General features: G+C 38.3%; 1 protein-coding gene across 1 annotated transcript in view; it reads left to right on the top strand.

Annotated features, from left to right (window-relative positions):
- PTPRB (protein tyrosine phosphatase, receptor type, B) overlaps positions 1-19,795 on the top strand; it is a 140,603-nt gene that overhangs the window by 6,557 nt on the left and 114,251 nt on the right. Inside the window, exon 3 of the mRNA XM_011976637.1 lies at positions 8,130-8,386. Coding sequence (XP_011832027.1) covers positions 8,130-8,386 — 257 coding nt within the window. The remainder of the gene's footprint in view (positions 1-8,129; positions 8,387-19,795) is intronic.

Raw genomic sequence — 19,795 nt, 5'->3', positions numbered from 1 at the left:
TGAAGAGGTCCTTCACATCCCTTGTAAGTTGGATTCCTAGGTATTTTATTCTCTTTGAAGCAATTGTGAATGGGAGTTCACTCATGATTTGGCTCTCTATTTGTTATTGGTATATAGGAATGCTTGTGATTTTTGCACAGTGATTTTGTATCCTGAGACTTTGCTGAAATTGCTTAATAGCTTAAGGAGATCCAAAATCTTAGCCCAAAGCTGAGACTATGGGGTTTTCTAAATATACAATCATGTCATCTGCAAACAGGGACAATTTGACTTCCTTTTTTCCTAATTGAATACCCTTTATTTCTTTCTCTTGCCTGATTGCCCTGACCAGAACTCCCAACACTATGTTGAATAGGAGTGGTGAGAGAGGGCATCCTTGTCTTATGCTGGTTTTCAAAGGGAATGCTTCCATTCAGTATGATATTGGCTGTGGGTTTGTCATAAATAGCTCTTATTATTTTGAGATATGTTCCATCAATACCTAGTTTATTAAGAGTTTTTAGCATGAAGGGCTGTTGAATTTTGTCAAAGGCCTTTTCTGCATCTATTGAGATAATCATGTGGTTTTTGTCATTGGTTCTGTTTATATGCTGGATTACGTTTATTGATTTGCATACGTTGAACCAGCCTTGCATCCCAGGGATGAAGAGGACTTGGTCATGGTGGATAAGCTTTTTGATATGCTGCTTGATTCGGTTTGCCAGTATTTTATTGAGGATTTTTGCATCGATGTTCATCAGGGATGTTGGTCTAAAATTCTCTTTTTTTGTTGTGTTTCTGCCAGGCTTTGGTATCAGAATGATGCTGGCCTAATAAAATGAATTAGGGAGGATTCCCTCTTTTTCTATTGATTGGAATAGTTTCAGAAGGAATGGTGCAAGCTCCTCCTTGTCCCTCTGGTAGAATTCAGCTGTGAATCCGTCTGGTCCTGGACTGTTTTTGGTTGGTAGGCAATTAATTATTGCCTCAATTTCAGAACCTGTTATTGGTCTATTCAGAGATTCCACTTTTTCCTGGTTTAGTCTTGGACACATTATGCATCCAGAAATGTATCCATTTCTTCTAGATTTTCTGTTTTATTTGCATAGAGGTATTTATAGTATTCTCTGATGGTAGTTTGTATTTCTGTGGGGTCAGTGGTGATATCCCCTTTATCACTTTTTATTGTGTCTATTTTATTCTTCTCTCTTTTCTTCTTCATTAGTGTTGCTAGCGGTCTATCTATTTTGTTGATCTTTTCAGAAAAACAGCTCCTGGATTCATTGATTTTTTGAAGCGTTTTTTGTGTGTCTATCTCCTTCAGTTCTGCTCTAATCTTAGTTATTTCTTGCCTTCTGCTTTTGAATTTGTTTGCTGTTGTTTCTCTAGTTCTTTTAATTGTGATGTTAGGTTGTCAATTTTAGATCTTTCCTGCTTTCTCTTGTGGGCATTTAGTGCTATATATTTCCCTCTACACGCTGCTTTAAATGTGTCCCAGAGATTCTGTACATTATGTCTTTGTTCTCATTGGTTTCAAAGAACATCTTTATTTCTACCTTCATTTTGTTATTTACCCAGTAGTCATTCAGGAGCAGGTTGTTTAGTTTCCATGTAGCCGTGCAGTTTTGAGTGAGTTTCTTAATCCTGAGTCTTAATTTGATTGCACTATGGTCTGAGAGACAGTTTGTTGTGATTTCTGTTCTTTACATTTGCTGAGGGCTAAGCATTCATTCTTAAAAAAAATGTTTCAAGTGTAATTTTTAAAGTTGCATATTTTTAAACAGTCTTTTGGGAGCACACAAGAGTTTATCATATTAATAGTTTAGCTATCACCATTATTACTAACTACTTCTTCTTCCTAATTGTATTAATAAATGTTTCAACTTTGTGCAAAGTGTTTAATATCAGAACAGTAAACGGAAAAGGAATAATAAAGCTTTCAGGATTACTTTCAGGAATGCCGTGAATAGTTAGTGTATGGCATCATAAATTATTGCTTTTGTCTTCTGTGCAATCCAAGTATAATTTTTAAACTCACCAAGCAATCAAATGTTACAGTTGACCAGGCACAGTGGCTCATGCCTGTAACCCCAGCACTCTGGGAGGCCGAGATGGGAGGATTGCTTGATGCCAGGAGTTCAAGACCAACCTGGGCAACACAGCGAGACCCTATCTCTAAAAGAAAAAAAAGTTACAGTTGCATCTATTCCAGCAAGAAATAGTACTGGCCCGAAGCAGACAACAAAGGTTACAGTGGTCCAATTAATGAAGCTTTATGAATCTATTAGATGGGGAAAATTTCTCATGCCTTGGCCTTCACATCTGTACGGAAACAGGGAAATTTACTCAAAGGAAATTACTGGTTTGCTACTAGATCTAAGCAAATATTCCTTGCCAGGGGGAAATTAAAACATTATAAACCTGAAACTGGTTTCAAAAACATTCATGCAAATCCATTGGCAGATAGGCCATGTCTATGTCGTTTGAGGACTTTCAGTTGAAGGGTGCAGAACTCTATCCATGGTTCAGATAACTTTTTGAAGGAATGTCAAGTCTCCTTACATGTATAAAAAGCTAGCCAATTGTCTAAAATTGTTATTTTTCACTCAGACATTTCATACTGTGAAGAAAGTAACACTAAATATAGAATGTCAGCCAGCCAATCAGCATTTATTCACCATTCAATTCAGATTTATTCATTCAAATCACATCTTTATCTGAGGGCAGTAATTTTCTTTTTTAATTTCAAGGGCAGCACTGGAAAGCAGACAGATATTTGTAGGCAAATTTTCAAGTGTCCCTGATATGGCTGAGCCGGTGAAATCCCTAAAAGAGATTTTGCTGATGAACTAAACCATATTGTTGTTAAAGTAATTGTTTAGTTGTAGTGATTTGGGAGAGGGAATAAAATGTGTGAACATTGTAAAAGATAAGCAATCATATACACCCTTGGGAAAAAAGTTTTCATAGAAGTTGTTGGCTTTAATGGCTGGCAGAAGTACTTGTGGGGAAAAACAAAGCGAAACAGAAAGTGCCTTTTGTGTATAGAAACCCTACTTGGACTAAATTGGCTGTCACAGTCATTTTAGGGTTTTTCTTCTTGCATCATTGTAGCAACATGGGCCTTGTAGTGGACCACTTTTAAATATAATGTCTGAAAATAATGTTATCAGTGATTATTGATATATGATTTATGTGATCACTGAAGATGGCAGGTATAGCATCCAGCATTCCCCAACCATATTCAACCTGTGACAAATCACTGAACTTATCAGGGCACACACAGGGCTATATATGACTCTCATGGGCCCTGGGTTCTTTTGCCTCTGTGGTCCCTTTCCCCTACTGAAAAAAAGAAAAGTAAAATAATAGATTTTCATGTAGCCTAAAATTCTCATTTTTCCTGATCTATGAAAAAGTTAAAACATTTTCTTTGACTCTAAAGTTTCTGTTTTATTTTCAAACAAATTAAATCATTGTATTGCCCTAAAATTATCCTGGGCCCTAATCACTGTGCCTGTTGTGTCTAATGGACAAGTCAGTCTTGCGCAAGCCAAGTTATCCACCCCCTTTCCAGCTCCCCTTTCCCTGACTCTGTTTAGTCTCAGGTTTGACACCTCTCTCCTTATAGCCTGATAGCCCTGAACTTTGGAGCCACTCTTCCTCCTCCACCCAGTATGCCTTACTTCCACCCTACTATTTCAGTCTTTTCTCCTAAAGGAAACATGGGGTATCAGGTAAAAGAAGCACATCTTCATAATGCAACGCGTGGTAGAATTGTTGAGTAATAGTTGGCTATTGAAACATATTTCTTTGCTTTAGTTAGCCTTTCAATTTTTCTCATCTAATTTTTCCCTGTGCTATGCTTTAGTGTTTTACTATGCTATGTCTTGGTATCAATTTCCATTTATTAATTTTACTTTCTTTCTAATCATGGGTCTTTTAAAAGTAATTTAGGTATGTATTTTTAGGTGTACTCTTTATTTCACTAATTATATTTTCTGAAATGTTAATTATTCTTTTAACCCTTTCAGATAATTATTTAGTCCATTATCGTTCCCATCTATTCCAGTCAAACCTTATTTAATGCACACACACACGTGTGTGTGTGTGTGTGTATGTGCAGTCATCTCTTAGTAATATAGAGGGTGGGTTCCAGCACCTCCTGCAGGCATCAAAATCCAAGGATGCTCAAATTCCTTATATAAAATGATGTAGTGTTTACATATACACACGTTCTCCTATATACTTTAAGTTATCTCTAGATTACTAATAACACCTAACACAATGTAAATATAAATAGTTGTTGTATTGCTTAGCGAATAATGACAAGGAAAAAATGTCTGTACCTGTTCAGTACAGATGCAACCATCCATCTTTTTTCCTAATATTTTTTATCTGCAATTGATTGAATCCACCGATGAGGAACCCGCAGATTCAAAGAGCCAACTAGATAGATAGATAGATAAATAGATAGATAGATAAATAGATAGATAGATAGATAGATAGATAGATAGATAGATAGATAGGATAGATACCATCCTTTTCTAAAGTATCTCCTGTTTCATTTGTTATCTCTTTTCCAGATGATTTACTCACTTTTAAAAAAGCATATTATATTTGGCATCTTCCTACAGAACAGAAAGTACCAGTATAGTTAAGTTCTTCTATTTCAAAAATGAGTTTCATTCAAGTTATTTTGTTTTTGTGCTTAAAAGTTATTTGTATCATTTAAAGAAGGGAAACTTACACAATATGTTATCTTTATTATCATTATAGAAATTGTATTTCTAGTATTATTTCTGAGTCATATATTAATTTATAAGGTAAAATACACTTTGCTCTTTTAAAAATAAATTTGAAAGATGGTCTTGATATTATGCAGCCATTACAAATCACTTTGTAAGCTAATAGTACCCTATAAAAAGAGCTATATGCAACTTGAATGCTAAAACTTTTTAGATTGGCCAAGAATGGTCGACCTTACCTTGAATTGTGTTCTGGGAGAAATTGTATAGTAGAAATTGTTATAGTAGGGAAACAATGTAGTAACAATGGTACAACAAAGCTTTCAAAAATAGCTTTCACATATTGTTCCATTGTATAAGAAGTTTTCCTTGTGTTTGTCAAAACATCTTGCTATTTCATGAACTGTGAAATGAATATACATTTTTAAAGAACACCCAGAGAATTCATGGGTACCAAACTATCCAAAGATCTACTATTTTCAAGTGAAATTTCATAGCACCTATTTCAACAGAGTTCAGGAGATAAAATAAACTTAATTTGATGGTCTTATATATTTCTATAATGGATTTTCTTTCTTTTCATCCATTTTACAATCCTTCAGTAACCACATAAATGATTCAAATTTATTTTTGGTTCATATTACGTATATAACTAAAACCGTATGTACACGTATATTAGGAATCACCTGAGAAACTTGTTAGAAAAGCAGGTTTCAGGTCCCACACTAAGTCTGCTAAATCGCACTTTCTAGGGGGAGGACCAAGGCTTCAATATTCTAACAAGCTCCAAATGTGATTCTGATGCCTACCTAAGTTTGCAAACCACTGCTTTAAATTTGACAAAACTTGTAAGTTGAATGTTAAGACTAAATCTTCTTTCTTGCTTCTTAAATAGCACAAGTTAAAAACACAGACACAAAATGAAAGGGTTCTGGACCTGAATATTCTGTCGTTTCTTTCTTTGGGAAAAAAAGTGGTGGTCTAAAATGGAAAATGAACTTGTTTGGTATGGGATGTTTTAAAAATATATTTAGAAGGTTAATTAAAGATAATAACAGAAGACTGAAACTTTTTCCACAAGATAGTCCAAAGCTACATGTAATGGTAATAACCTATGTTATTTGCAGAGAAATTTCAAGAGTGTTTTGAAAATTTATCTATTTTTGGGAAACTCCAGTTTCATCCACTGAATTATGTAAACTGACTAATTTTTTAAAAAGCTCTTAGGATAAAAACTTACCAACAGCTCCTTAGTGAAGAAGAGTAAGCGTGGGTTGACATACTAAAACATGTAATTACATGCTAGGTATTTAGAAACTTGTTTTTGTCCTAACCCCATGGTTAAATTTTTTTTGAGGGTCTAAGAGCTAAAATCGTCATATGTAGCAGTCAACTCAGAGGATCAGGATCAACCAAAGCTGAAAACAATCAAAATGCTAATCTCCATACACAGAAATTTTTACATCCCTACAATAGACAAACGTCTACTTAAGGGAACATTCAAGCACCTAACTCAAGCAAGACTGCAGAGTTAAGACTGTTTCTTGGAGTGTGTTGTAAAGGAATCTCACTAATAGTATAATTGAGTTTGTCATGTAGGAAACACCCCAAGGCTGAATAAATCTGATCTATGTCCAGAGTGGCTAACCTGAGCACCAAAGCAGTAATAGTGGCACAAGATTTAGAAAGGCAAAAACAAACAGAAACTAAGGGGAATGTCCAAAAATCTATCAAAGTTGAGATCTAGTAGATGTACAAGTAGGACTGCCAGATAATATACACACACTCGGTTACATTTGAATATCAGATAAATAATCTTTAGTATATTACTAATACACAGTATGTTATCTTTGTATTATTGTATATTTGGGATACACTAAACATACCAAATTATACTAAAAATTGGTTGGCTATTTATCTAAAATTATAATTTAACTGGACACGATGTATTTTTATTTGCTAAATCTATCACCCTTATATACACAGTACTTTGCACACTCTTTTGCATCTCAAGGAAAGGATGCTTTATAGCCAAGATCATTTTATTAACTTTTAGAAGAACGGCTGATATTTATATCTTGATAAATTATAAAAATACCTTTTCCATCTTAATTCTCCTTTTGTGCCCTCATTTCCCTCTTTTTTACATATATTATTATATGAAATACACTAATCAGTTGAGATTGGAATGGAAAGGAATGAGACTCAAAAGAGGGGTAGGTAAGGCAGACCAGAACAGGGAAATAGGATGATAAATAGCTTCTTTAAGAGCCCTCACCTGGCACATAGTAGTTGTTTAATAAACAGTTGTTTGAATAAATAACCAGTAAATGAGTAGTGAAAAATAAAATCCTCATTCTCCCAGTCTTTTAGCCAGAAACTCTTCAAAGGTATGTTTATCTGATTATACAAGGTTTTGTGGGGTTTTGTATCCCATAAAACTCTAGTGCACCATGGAGTTGATGGAAACATCTGAACACACCACATCAGACCATAATTTACAGGACTTCTCAGTGCTTCCAGTGTGCTCTAGGGTCTTGCTACACAGTGCAGCCCCAAAACCAGCAACATCAGCATCACCTGAGACCTTAATACTGGCTCTGACCATCTCTAGTGCATCAGAATTTGCACATTAGCAAGATCCCCAAGAGATGGAGAGCACATTTTAAAATTAAGGCTAAGTGAACCTGATTCATGAACCAATTTCTTTTTAATATGGGCAATTCAGCCTTGCAAAACAAAGCTATAAATTAATCCCACCAGCTCATAAATTGTAAGTCAATTCTGTGTTCTTCCAGAAGATAGCTTAGAAAATACCACAGTCTCATCATTTGTGATTACACAGTTGCATTAGAAACAGTTTGCACTGTGGCTAATGAAGTGTCATTACTTTTCAAGGAATTGTCAGTCTTTGTGATGAAGTTAGGCAAGTCATTAACAGTGATTCTCAACCCGGTATTTTGTGTAACACACGCTTTGAGAAGCTGATAAAAGCTATTACAGTGCCCCACAGAAGAAAAGCATACATCCACATATACATAGAATTTTGCACAGTTTTTGGAGACTCATGGATTCCCCTGAAGCCAATTCAATTACCCCCTAAATTCTCATAGAATAGGTTTAATTCTCTCTTCTACACAGAGCTGGGTTTTTCTCTGGTAGCGTAGTTTCTACGACTTTCCTTCCAGCTTATAAAATTGATAGATGGATAAACGATGGGTGAATTGGACAGGACAAATGAACATTGTCACGCACTCAAAGTATATTTGCTTTTTTCATTTAACTGAAGCTTATCCACATGCCCATTGAAAAGGCCCTCTTTTGCTAAGTAAAATTGATTTTTATGTGAAGAATTCATGAAACATGAGAATAATCTTTGCAACTATCTTTTCCTTACCTCAGCTGGCCTGGGAGCAGAAGTTTCGGTGAGGAGCACTAGAAACACGGCTCCTCCCCAGATTCCCACTACCTTTAATGCAGTTCCAGATAGCCTGGAACGCCTTATTAGAAATACCACAGAGGTCTTCATCAGAAATACTGCAGAAAACTACAGCCAAAACAGCAGCGAGAGGCAGCATCCTGATCTGCACATGACTGGAATTACAGACACATCATGGGTTTTGTCGACTACTCAGCCCTTCTCCAGCACCACTGAAGAGGTAAAAGGAAGGGGGGTGTGGAGTGTGGTCTGTGCATGTCTCAGGAGGCTCATTGCTTGAAAAGACTTGCTTTGCTAAAAATGCCACTGCTGCAGGAGGGGATTAGGCACTCTCACTCTGTGTCCTGGCTGCTAAATGTACAGGAAAGCATTTTGCATAATGAAAATCTTTGAAATTGACTCAAAATTTCTATATCTTTATGAGATGCAGATAATTAGGCTGCCATGGCATCACTGTAGCTTGGCCATATTTTCTGAACCAAAGTCAAGGTTCGTGGTGTTACACATGTCCTGAAACCAGAAAATAGAAATGAAAATCAGTGCCCTGCAGGCAACTCTGCGTATGTGTCATAATTATTTATGCTCTAAAGGAAGGGAGAGAGTCCAAAGCAATGGCAGATTCAAGAATCACTATAATTGGCTCAGGAACACAGTAAAAGATGAACAGAAGTCACATACTACTTCCACATCAACATCCTTGAACCACCTCCACAAGGTGACGTTAGTCAAATGACTGAGAAGCAGAGTGGCACCATCACAGGAGTCTGTTCAAATAGTGATTCTGCTTCAGGTGTTCATCTCTTTGGTTTTGCTTTCCTTGCAGCGTTTTAGTCCACCATTTAGGCAATATGTGTAATTATAGCACATCAAAAAACTGAGGTTCCACTGGCAGACTTCAGCTTTTTCCTAATAAACAACCCAAATCATTTATAGAAGTCAGATGACTTCACATCCATTTAGCATTCTGGTATCTTTTGCATTGTGCAGAATTTCACATTGCACATGGTTCTCGGCTGGTGAGCGCATGTTTCATTATTGATCACAAAATCAATATAGTCAGTACGTTGAATAACTCATGGGACTTTATTTTTATCTCTACTTTTCCTTTACTACAAATCTTTCCTGTGACCTAGTTCTTCCTTTGTTTCGGAATAGAAGTTAGAAAAACTCCATTACTTTTCTGGACACTCTTTATATCACTTTAAAAGTCAATACTTACTCTCAGTTCATTAACAAAAATACCAATTCCAGGAAATAACATGAACTCTAAATTTGACTTAAATGTTAGCTTCACCTCTCCCATCACCCCACCCAGTTTGGGCTTAAAGTAGGGAAAGGGAAACGTCCAAATTCTCTCACTCTCCACCAAGCTTTTCACCCACCTCTCCTAGCTTGATAATTATGGTTTCGGATCTGTCTGGGCTTGGAAAATGGGAAAGGAAGACAGGAAATGGAAGCAAGAGAGCTATGACTTAAGGATACCATCATCAACTGGCACTGTGCTCTCCCTAAATCTCCAACTCTCAAACCCTTTCAACCACTGACATGAGTGAGAAATTCACCACTTAGTTTTTTTTAACTAAACATTTTTAAAAATTTTCTTTACATTTAGTTAAAGTTACAATTACAATTGTAATTTTCTTACATGTATAGATTGCATAGTGGCAACGTCAGGGTTTTGGGGGTATCCATCACCCAAAAAACATACATTGTACCCACTAAATAATTTCTCATTATCCACCCTTTTCCAACCCCCTCATCCTGAGTTTTCATTTTCTACCAATCCACATTCTCTGTCCATATGTACATATTATTTAGCTCTCACTTACAAGTAAGAACATTCAGTGTTTATCTTTTCATGTCTGACTTAGTTCACTTAAGATAATGGCCTCCAGTTCCATCCATGTTGATGCAAAAGACATTATTTCATTCTTTTTCACGGCTGAGTAGTATCACCACTTACTTTTGAAAACAAACTTTCAGCCGGGCGCGGTGGCTCACGCCTGTAATCCCAGCACTTTGGGAGGCTGAGGCTGGCGGATCACGAGGTTAGGAGATTGAGACTATCCTGGCTAACACCGTGAAACCCCCGTCTCTGCTAAAAATATAAAAAAATTAGCTGGGCATGGTGGTGGGCGCCTGTAGTCCCAGCTACTTGGGAGGCTGAGGTAGGAGAATGGTGTGAACCTGGGAGGCGGAGCTTGCAGTGAGCCGAGATTGCACCACTGCACTCCAGCCTGGGCAACAGAGCGAGATTCCATCTCAAAAAAAAAAGTGTGTTTCTTGGGGGAGCACCTCCTCATTGTGGCTGAATGTGCCTAGCAAAAACTTCCATTCTAACAGCAGTTTACAAGACATTTTATTTACATCATAGCTTAAATATATATAACAGTACAGAAAAAAATTAAGTGTGTCAAATAAGAAAAATATTGAATCAAAACCATTATAAACATTTATCTGTCTGAACACTAAAGGGTTGTCTTTTAGCAAAAAGAACGTTGTCCCATTTTTGCCTAGCTTTAACCATTGTGAAACACAGAGAGAAGTCCAAGGGGTAGCCAGGCTCTGCTGCAGTCAAGAGTCTGAGACAACCAGTTCCAGAGCTCTACAGACACAATACCCAATGGGCCAACCCAGCCCTGTGTTACAGAGCTCACATGATCCAGCACCAGACCTGGGCTTGCAGCTTTGGATCATGTAGCCTTTTTCTCGAGTGAGATTCACTGCAGTGTTTATATGAGCTCCCAGGTAGGGCATCAGGATAACTATGCATCCAACTATGTCATGTTCCAGTTTTTTTCTTGAAGCTTAAGCCAAGTTTTAACTGTGTCCTGGAAAGCTAATGTGTAAAAGCTATGCTCTTTCAAAAGACAGTTTCTACAATTGCAGCTCTCATGACTCTAAAGCCTTAGACTGGGCATTCCTGCTAGGTTGTTATTTGATTTAGCAAGAGCTTTAACTTTATAACAGTCCATTATAAACAGCTGTGGTTAGATGCTGTGAGAAGTTAAAATGAGTCACTTGGGATATAAACTGCCTGTCCCTTGAAAGTAATTTCGAAAGGTACTCTGTCTCAACAGAGGATGCCTAGAAAAGTGTAAGAAAGGAGTAAAATCATTTGACTTAATTGCTTGGAATTGTGTAAAAATAAAATATCTATGTGTCCATTGTTTTCCTTATCAGACAACATCTGGTTTGTGATGACTGATGGGTTAGGGTTAGGGTCCACTTGCATGAGTAGCAGTCAGTGCTGGGTATAGGCTGGGGAGTCTCAGTTCTCCTCCCCCAGTAGGCTACACCAGCTTATCCCCTAGTAGGCTATACCTCTTATCCCCCAGTAGGCTACACCAGCTCCTTTTCATGATGGTTTAGGGCAGCCTCACTAGAAGGCAAAGGTGGAAGCTACAAGCCTTTTGAGGCCCAGGCTCTGGAACCATGCAACATCACTTCTGCCATATTCTTTTGATCAAAGCAACTCTCAAATCAGGCTAGATTCAGGGAGTGTAGAAATAAATTCCATTTCTTGATGGGAAGAGCTGCAAAGTCACATTGCAAAGGAGTGTGCACATTGAGTGGGAGGAATCTGTGACCAATAAACAATCTACCATAGTATCATCATTATCATTATCATCATCATCATCGTCATCACCACCACCACCACTACTATCTCTGTTTTGTAGATAGCCGGCTGAAACTTAAAGAGGAACTTGCCCAGGATTAAATGACTAGGGAATAACAGACCAAGAAGAGTACACACTCACACACACACGTGCGCGCACACACACACACACACACACACACTCCCCTGAATATCTAGTCACCTATTCTCTTATATAGCGTGCCTGATAATAAAGGTAAATGCCGAGGAGGACACGATTTGAAATCCAGCAATCACTCCTCACTAATGCTACTGCAAGATTGTCCTATGTTGACTTTCGGGGATCTGAGTGTTCCCTGCCCTTCTCCTTTTCTCTCTCTTTTCTCACATCCTTACCTGCTAGTGTGAGGGGTCTGACTTTGGAAGTTTGTATACTTGGGCCAGTACTTGACCTCAAAACTCTGTGGTGCTCTCTCTCTTCTACCTCCCAACCCTGAGCAGTAAATGAATTAACACATATCATAGACCTAGAGTAGTGCCTGAACGATAGTAAAATAGTGTTTAATTAATGTTAGCTGCCATTGTTGTTATTGTCACCTTTATAAATAGTATTATGTGGATTGCATGTCTTCACAAGACCAAAATCAGCAGAACAGGAAACTTGTCTATGGTATGAGTCAGGAAATACCTTGATCAATTGTTCTCTAAGTATGGACCCTAGTCCCAGAGCTTCTTAGAAATGCAACCACTTGGGCCCTTCTTTAGAACTAATGAATCAGAAGCTGGGGCTCTGTGTCAGAGAAACCTGGCTTAAATCCCAGTGATGACATCTACTAGTTACTCAAGTCCCACTCATTTCTTCTTTAACATAAGGATAGTTATGGGTACTCGCTCTCCCTCACAAGACAGGATTAAATTCTGATTAAGTAAAGTGTTTTCGAACACTGGCTAGGCCTGACACGGTGGTTTATGCCTGTAATTTCAGCACTTTGGGAGGCTGAGGCAAGCAGATCACTCGAGGCCAGGAGTTCGAGACCAGCCTGGGCAACAGGGCAAAACCCTGTCTCTACAAGAAAAAAAAAAACAAAAAACAAAAAACAACTACCCAGACATGGTGGTGCATGCCTGTGATCCCAGCTACTGGGAAGGATAAGACGGAAGGATCACTTGAGCCCAGGAGGCCAGGGCTGCAGTGAACTGTGATCATGCCACTGCACTCCAGCCTGGATGACAATGAGACCCTGTTTCAAAACAAGCAAACAAACAAACAAAAAACAAAGAAGAACACTGGCTACATATGATAAATATTCAATAGTTTTAGCTATTAATACTAGCTTCTCCTTATTTCTGTTTCATCATTCCTACCTTGCCTTCTTCACAGGGTGGTAAAAAGCAGATGAGTCCACATATTATGTGAAAATACTTTGACAGGGATAAAATGCTGAACATACATTAGAAATGTTACTGGCTGGTTCTGATACTGCTAAATATCTCTAAATCTTTCCCTGCCCGCCCACCCTCGCTCCAGCCTGGGAGAAGGATTGCATTTCCTCAGTTCATGAATAGCCATTGTGGTACTGGTCTGGGCTTTCACAGTTTTGTGTTTCCTTCTATTTGGCCTTCAAAGGGATCACAGCCCAGTGTGAGTCTCCAAATAAATGAGGAGGCAAATGCAGAAAACACCCGACTTCCCTCCACCCCCTGCAAGTCTGGGGTAACCTCCTATATTGGGTCACTTAAAGTATGCAGGGGAGACACCCCACTGCTACCACTGTTCTGTGGCCAGAACTAAAGATGGGAAAAAATTCCCCTTCACCGAGGCAAATGCCTGGAGGCAGGAGGGCAAAGAAGTAGGAGGGGGTGGGGAAGCAAACCATCCTCTGATCACTCATCATGACTCCTGGATTGACTAGTGTGAATGGATACAATAGAAACAGACTCTGAGACTGCTGATGCTACAAAAAAGGCCACTTGGGGAGTAACATCTTGTGGGGAGGATATGTTTCTAAAGACCTTAAATTATAATTAGCATCATTCAAGCCTAATTCTAACATGGACTACAGTTTTCTTAATTTGCCAGTTAAAGTGGATTACCATGTGCCAATAACATAAAGATGGTCTACAATTCACCGGACCCCACCAGCCTGAAAATCTCAAGGATTTTTATTCTCTTTCCTTTTCTTTTAGTGATGGGTGATTTGCATTGGTTTCCATTTTGTGCACAAAAAGACCACGTTGCTATTTTGTGAACATATACAGTTAACCCTTGAACAACATGGTTTTGAACGGTGCAGGTCCTCTTGTACGGGGCTTTCTTTCAACCGAATGCAAATGGGAAATACATTATTGGTGGAATTTGGTATACAGAGGTATACTCAGGTATACAGAGGACCAACTTTTGTATATGCAGGTTTTGCAAGGCCAACTACTTAACTTGAGTATGTGGAGATTTGGTTATACTTAAGGGTCCTGGAGTCACTCCACCCCCATACTAGGGGATGACTGTGTAATCATATGCACAGAAAATACAACCATGAACAGAACACATACATTGAAATGGGCCCTTTAACCTGACGGTATTTCTCTGGCACATTGGTCTCCCTGGGCAGACGAGTTCTACATTAGATGAGAGTTGATGCAGTGGGGACAGAGAATGGCAATGGGAAAGCAAAATGAGATCAAAAGAGAAGCCAGGACATGCTGATTGAGAGCGGAAGCTTGTGGTGCTTCCCGTTGGTTATACATACATCAGAATCACCTGGGAAGCTTTTGAAAGATACACATTCTAAGATTCCACCTCAGACCTGTACCAGGATTTACTGAGGTAGGACCTCAGCACCTATAGTGTGAAAATCTGCCAGAGTGGTTCTAATGTGCAATCAGGTTTGCAATCCATTGGAGAATAACTGAAAAATCAGCCTGTTAAGAAAAACACTAAAGCAGAAAAAAGGAGGAAGTGTTGTTGGGGATATACAACCTAAATCTCATCACAAGGACATCAGACAAATTCAGATGGAGGAAGATGCTATGGAAATAACCAACCTGTATCATTCGAAAAGGCCAGTGTCAGAATGGTCATTTTAAAAGACTGAGGAATTGTTCCACATTAAAGAAGATTAAGAGACCAGGTGCAGTGGCTCACACCTGTAATCCTAGCACTTTGGGAGGCTGAGGCAGGAGGATCACATGAGCCTAGGAGTTTGAGACTAGCCTGGGCAACATGGGGAGATCCCATCTCTATAAAATAAATAATTTTACAAATTTAAAAAGAAGTGTAAGACACTGACAACTAAATGTAATGCAGGATCTTGGGGGCTAGATCTAGAGAAAACAAGCAAAAAAAAGGATATTATTGAGCTCATTGACAAAATTGAAATATAGACTGTGGATTTAAGTATTACATCCATTTTGAATTTCCTGAATTTGATAACTTTATTGAGATTGCACACTTAATTCAAGATACACGCAACCTGTTCCCTCCACTATAATTTCTGTGGGTGACCGTTGTTTCCTTTTCTTTAAAGCCAATGTTATCATAAGCCATGCTTTATTTGTCTACTATCCTAGGGTTTGGTAATAAATGTTTGCTCGCTCCTAAATCCATAGCGTACAGCAGCTACGCCCATACGGACTGCCCCATTGCAAGCATTACTGCCTCAACTGGGTACATCTGGGAGTAGCCTCCTTCCAAGGGTGGGGTGGCAGGAACTGTGGTGTGAAAGAAGATGCAGCAGAAGTGCCCGAGTGAAAGAGTGGCTCACTTGCACTCACATCTGGTTGTAAGTTATTGGACTGTTTGTAGTTACAAAGCTACAACAAAAGCTATGTAAAGCCCATTTCCTTCATATTAAAACAAAATAAAAAGTAGGGGAGGGGAAGAGGCTGATAAATGGGTGTGGGGAAAAAAAAATACCAGGAAACCTTGGAGATGTGTTCTAGAGAGACAGTGGAGCCTGCTGCTAGAGACATAACCGGCACTACCACCCCTCCCTTGCGGTATTTCAAAAAAGTTTTGGCTGGTCCAACAGACTGAGCAGCTGTTAAATGTCTTTGGGTGTTGATCTACTGAAGTTTCTTGGGTGTGATTTAGGTACGAGATTGGAGGCAATGATAATTTATTGTCATTTGGATGTTCTCAGAAAGACGAGTTCTCAGCCATGAACTTTGTCTTTCTCTAATTTTACTGAGTGCTCAGCATTCATTATTTATTTTAATGTTATTCATAGAATATTATTACTACTAATAATCATGGAACTTAATATTTATTGAGCCCTTTAGACAGGAACTGGACTATACATGTGACATGTACCTTCTCATTTAATCCTTACAACCGCCCTCTCCTAATGGTTCTATTATTTCCATTTTCCTGGAGACCTATGATCTAGGAAATTTAGCTAGAAAAACTTCTTCAAAAATAAGTATCTCAGACTGTCTCTCTAAGCACAAAATAGGATGGTCATGGCTTTTGGTTTTAAACTACTTATCAAAATAACATTTCTCTACATTTTAATGCATCTCTTTTTAAATGCATGACACCTGCTGCAGGTGTTAAAATGGTATTCCCTTTTGCCAGAATTTACTATTGAGCCCATTCGAAGTAAAACTCAGAAAAGGATTTGCCATCTTGTAGTTGTTTTTAATTGACGCATTTCCCTGATTGCTATGCTTTCTTCTAATAAATATCTGGGGGAAAGCCTGGAGTGAGATTTGCATAACATAACCTCCTACGAGGAAAGGTATCAAACTGGCCTTATGTCTAACATGTATTAAGTTTGCTACATGTTGATCCTTTTTGCTCAAGTATTCACAGTTAATTTTTTTTTTTTTTTTTTTTTTTGAGATGGAATCTCACTCTGTTGCCCAGGCTGGAGTGCAATGGCGCGATCTCACTTAATTTTTAATGAGGAGTTATATATATCAAAATATGCATATTATATATTATAAAGGTTCACCAACTCACTTAAATAATACATTCTAAAATTGTCCTTCTAAGTCATCTGTGTAGTTTTTTAATAAGCAAAGAACTCAGTAAAATTTACGAAAAAAATTTAAAACCTAGATTTCATTAACTCTTCCCGAATGTAAAATGATATCGAGTACAGGGTTTAGGGCATAATCTGAGACCTTTGTTCAGAATTTGAATAGCTCCTTCTCATGAACTAGTACTGGAGGGCCTATTAAAATGCATAGGGCTCCATTATTGAGCTCCATCCCCAGCATTTCTGATTCCTAGGTCTGTGATGAGGCCGGTAAGTTTACATTTCTAGCAAGTTCTCAGATGATGATAATTTGAGAGCTACACTTTGAGAACTACTGTTCTAATGGGTACTCCTCCCTCCTCCTTCTCCTTTTCCTCCTTTCATCTTCCCTCTCATTCTTCACTTTCCCCACCTTTTTCTCTTTGTCTTCAGAATCAATCTTTTCTTCTTTTTCATTCCTTTGCTCTTTCCTCTTTTTTTTCTTCTCTTCCCCCTCTTCCCTTCCAGGGTAGTATTTAAGATTCTAAACATTCATTCTAAACATGGTCCAGCAGGACCATATGACCAGGAAAGGCAGACAGCACACAAATACATAAATAATTAGATTATTACCAAGAGTCATTGTTCTGAATTAAACAAATGGCCACTGAGATGAAGACTGATAAAGACATAATTTTTCCTTGTGAGATCAGAAAGGGACTGGCCCCTTAGAGGTGTGTTTAAGCTGAAACCTAAAGGACGAGAGAAAGATTGCCAAGCAGAGAACCTGGGGAGGAGTGGCTGAAGAAGAGAAAATGACAGGCAAGTCATTTTCTAGGGCTCTAGAGCAAGTCAGTTCCATAGGCAGGGGAGGGGGAGCAGAGCCTCCAAAACCTATACCAGAGCCTGGCACACAATAGGTGGCTAGTCAGTGTTTGTTGAATGAAAGTAAATGAATTATCAGACCCAAGCAAGTGGAGAATAGGAGGCAAGCAGGAGGGAGGAAAGAAATGGGCAGAGGCCAGGTAATGAGGGGCCAGGGTAAGGACCATGACCGTTTAGGTCATGGGTGAGGGAAGCGTGGATTAACTTAACCAGTCTACTCTGCCTTCCCCTCATCCATCCAACACCACTGCCCCCTCATCCCCCTCATCCCCATGTCCAGTTCAAACCCCTGTCCAAAGTAATGGTTCTCAAACAGTGGCTCCCAGACCCCCTGATGACCCATTGTATTATTCAACATCTGTGTTCATAATGTGACAAGATTCGTGCTTTTAGCCATGAATTCATAATTAATATATATTTTTTGAGACAGGGTTTTCACTGTTACCCAGGCTGGAGTGCAGTGGCACAATCTGGGCTCACTGCAACTTCTGCCTCCTGGGGTTAAGCAATCCTCCTGCTGCAGCCTCCTGAGTAGCTGGGATTATGGGCACACACCACCGCACCCAGCTAATTTTTGTATTTTTTGTAGAGACAGGGTTTCTCCATCTTATCCAGGCTGGTCTCAAACTCCCGGACTCAAGTGATCTACCTGCCTCAGCCTCCCAAAGTGCGATGATTACAGGTGTGAGCCACCGTACCCGGCCAATTAATGATGTTTTTAAATGGCTATGACTTTTTTTTTTTAAGACAGCTGTTTGTTCACTCATGTCTAATCAAAAGCAGCCCCACCCTTCCCATGTAGTCTGGGAAAGGTTTCCTGGTGGCAAGGAGAAAAGCTTGTCCCCTGAAATGGTACAGAGTGGCTGATTCCAAATTTCTGGAATGCAACTTCTAATTCAAATACTGTCCTGATGTAGTACAAGTAGGTTCAAGAGAAGTTGAGAAATTCCAAACAAAGATGAGAACAAAAACCAAAACGAATCAATTTATTTGTTCTTTGTCCAGTAGTTTCAAATAAACTCATCATAGAAAAGATGATATCTAGAAGCTTTTCTCAGTCTTATACTTCCTTGAATCTATTACCGTTTTCTCGGATTTCTCATGTTAAATTATGTCCTTTTAAAAGGAAAAATGTAATCGGTAAAAGCCTGAGTTTAAACTCTTCCTCTTGTTTCATAGTATGTTCATTTTTATGGGTTATTTAGGACTCACTAATCAGTTGGGAGCTCTGCTGTCAGCCTTAAGGTTCTCCAAAAAAGGAACTAATAGTTACACACCTTTGAAAAAGAGAGGCCTATGACTATTGGTTCTTTCCTTCATGTATTGCTATGATTCGTCATAAACATTGAAGGTAATAAAATAGATAAAAGACATATGATTCTAAATGTGCATGTCCCTCTTTGATAGGTCAAAAAGAAATTAATTGTATTTAATCATTTCTATTTTTCCTAATTCCTATTCCTAAGGACATTATTAGCAGATCACTGTTTTTTCTGTTTCTTAATTTTTTATATACTTTTAAAATTAATTGTTTCAGTGGAGATGCATATCTTGGTACAGATCACTATTAATAGCATAGAATTTGGAAGCATCTAAACTGTGTTATGGTGATAATACTTTCTTATTGCCCTCTTTGATTTGTATTCCTCAGATTTTGCCTTTTTGGTACATTTGCTTTCATGATAAGGAAAGATTGTTAAAAGGTATATTGAAAATGAAATGTAGCTTTAAAAGTAACTGATAGGGTAATAACAGTATGTTAGTGACATGTAGCATGATTTTTAAAAAGTGTTTGGGAAAGCTTGGAGGAGATAGGTAGGATATATTGAAGACTTCCACAAATGACAGAAGGGTATTTAACATATTTAAGTGGGAAGATCCCAAATCTGAGGGCTAACCTGTGAGAATATTTAAAACTCCAATGGAAAGGACAGACAGAAAGATGAGTATATTACTAGGCAAAGTGACAATTGTATAGCACATTAAAGTTTGCAAAGGTACTTTAGGTGTGATATTATTTATTCATAATAGCTGTGTGGTGTATTTAGAGTAGGTATTACTCCAATGTTACAGCTGAGGAAACCACATTGTTATCTGAATACAGTAAGAGAAGAAAAACATAATGTTGCAAAGGAATAAAACTGGGAAAAGACTCCTGTAAAGGTTGAGGGCAGCCAGAGTCTGTAAG

Source organism: Mandrillus leucophaeus, unplaced genomic scaffold (assembly GCF_000951045.1).
Source record: "Mandrillus leucophaeus isolate KB7577 unplaced genomic scaffold, Mleu.le_1.0 Scaffold169, whole genome shotgun sequence".
NCBI classification, from domain to species: Eukaryota; Metazoa; Chordata; class Mammalia; order Primates; family Cercopithecidae; genus Mandrillus; species Mandrillus leucophaeus.
The sequence above is the reverse complement of the archived record's forward strand: the minus strand, read 5'-3'. Positions and strand labels throughout refer to the sequence as shown.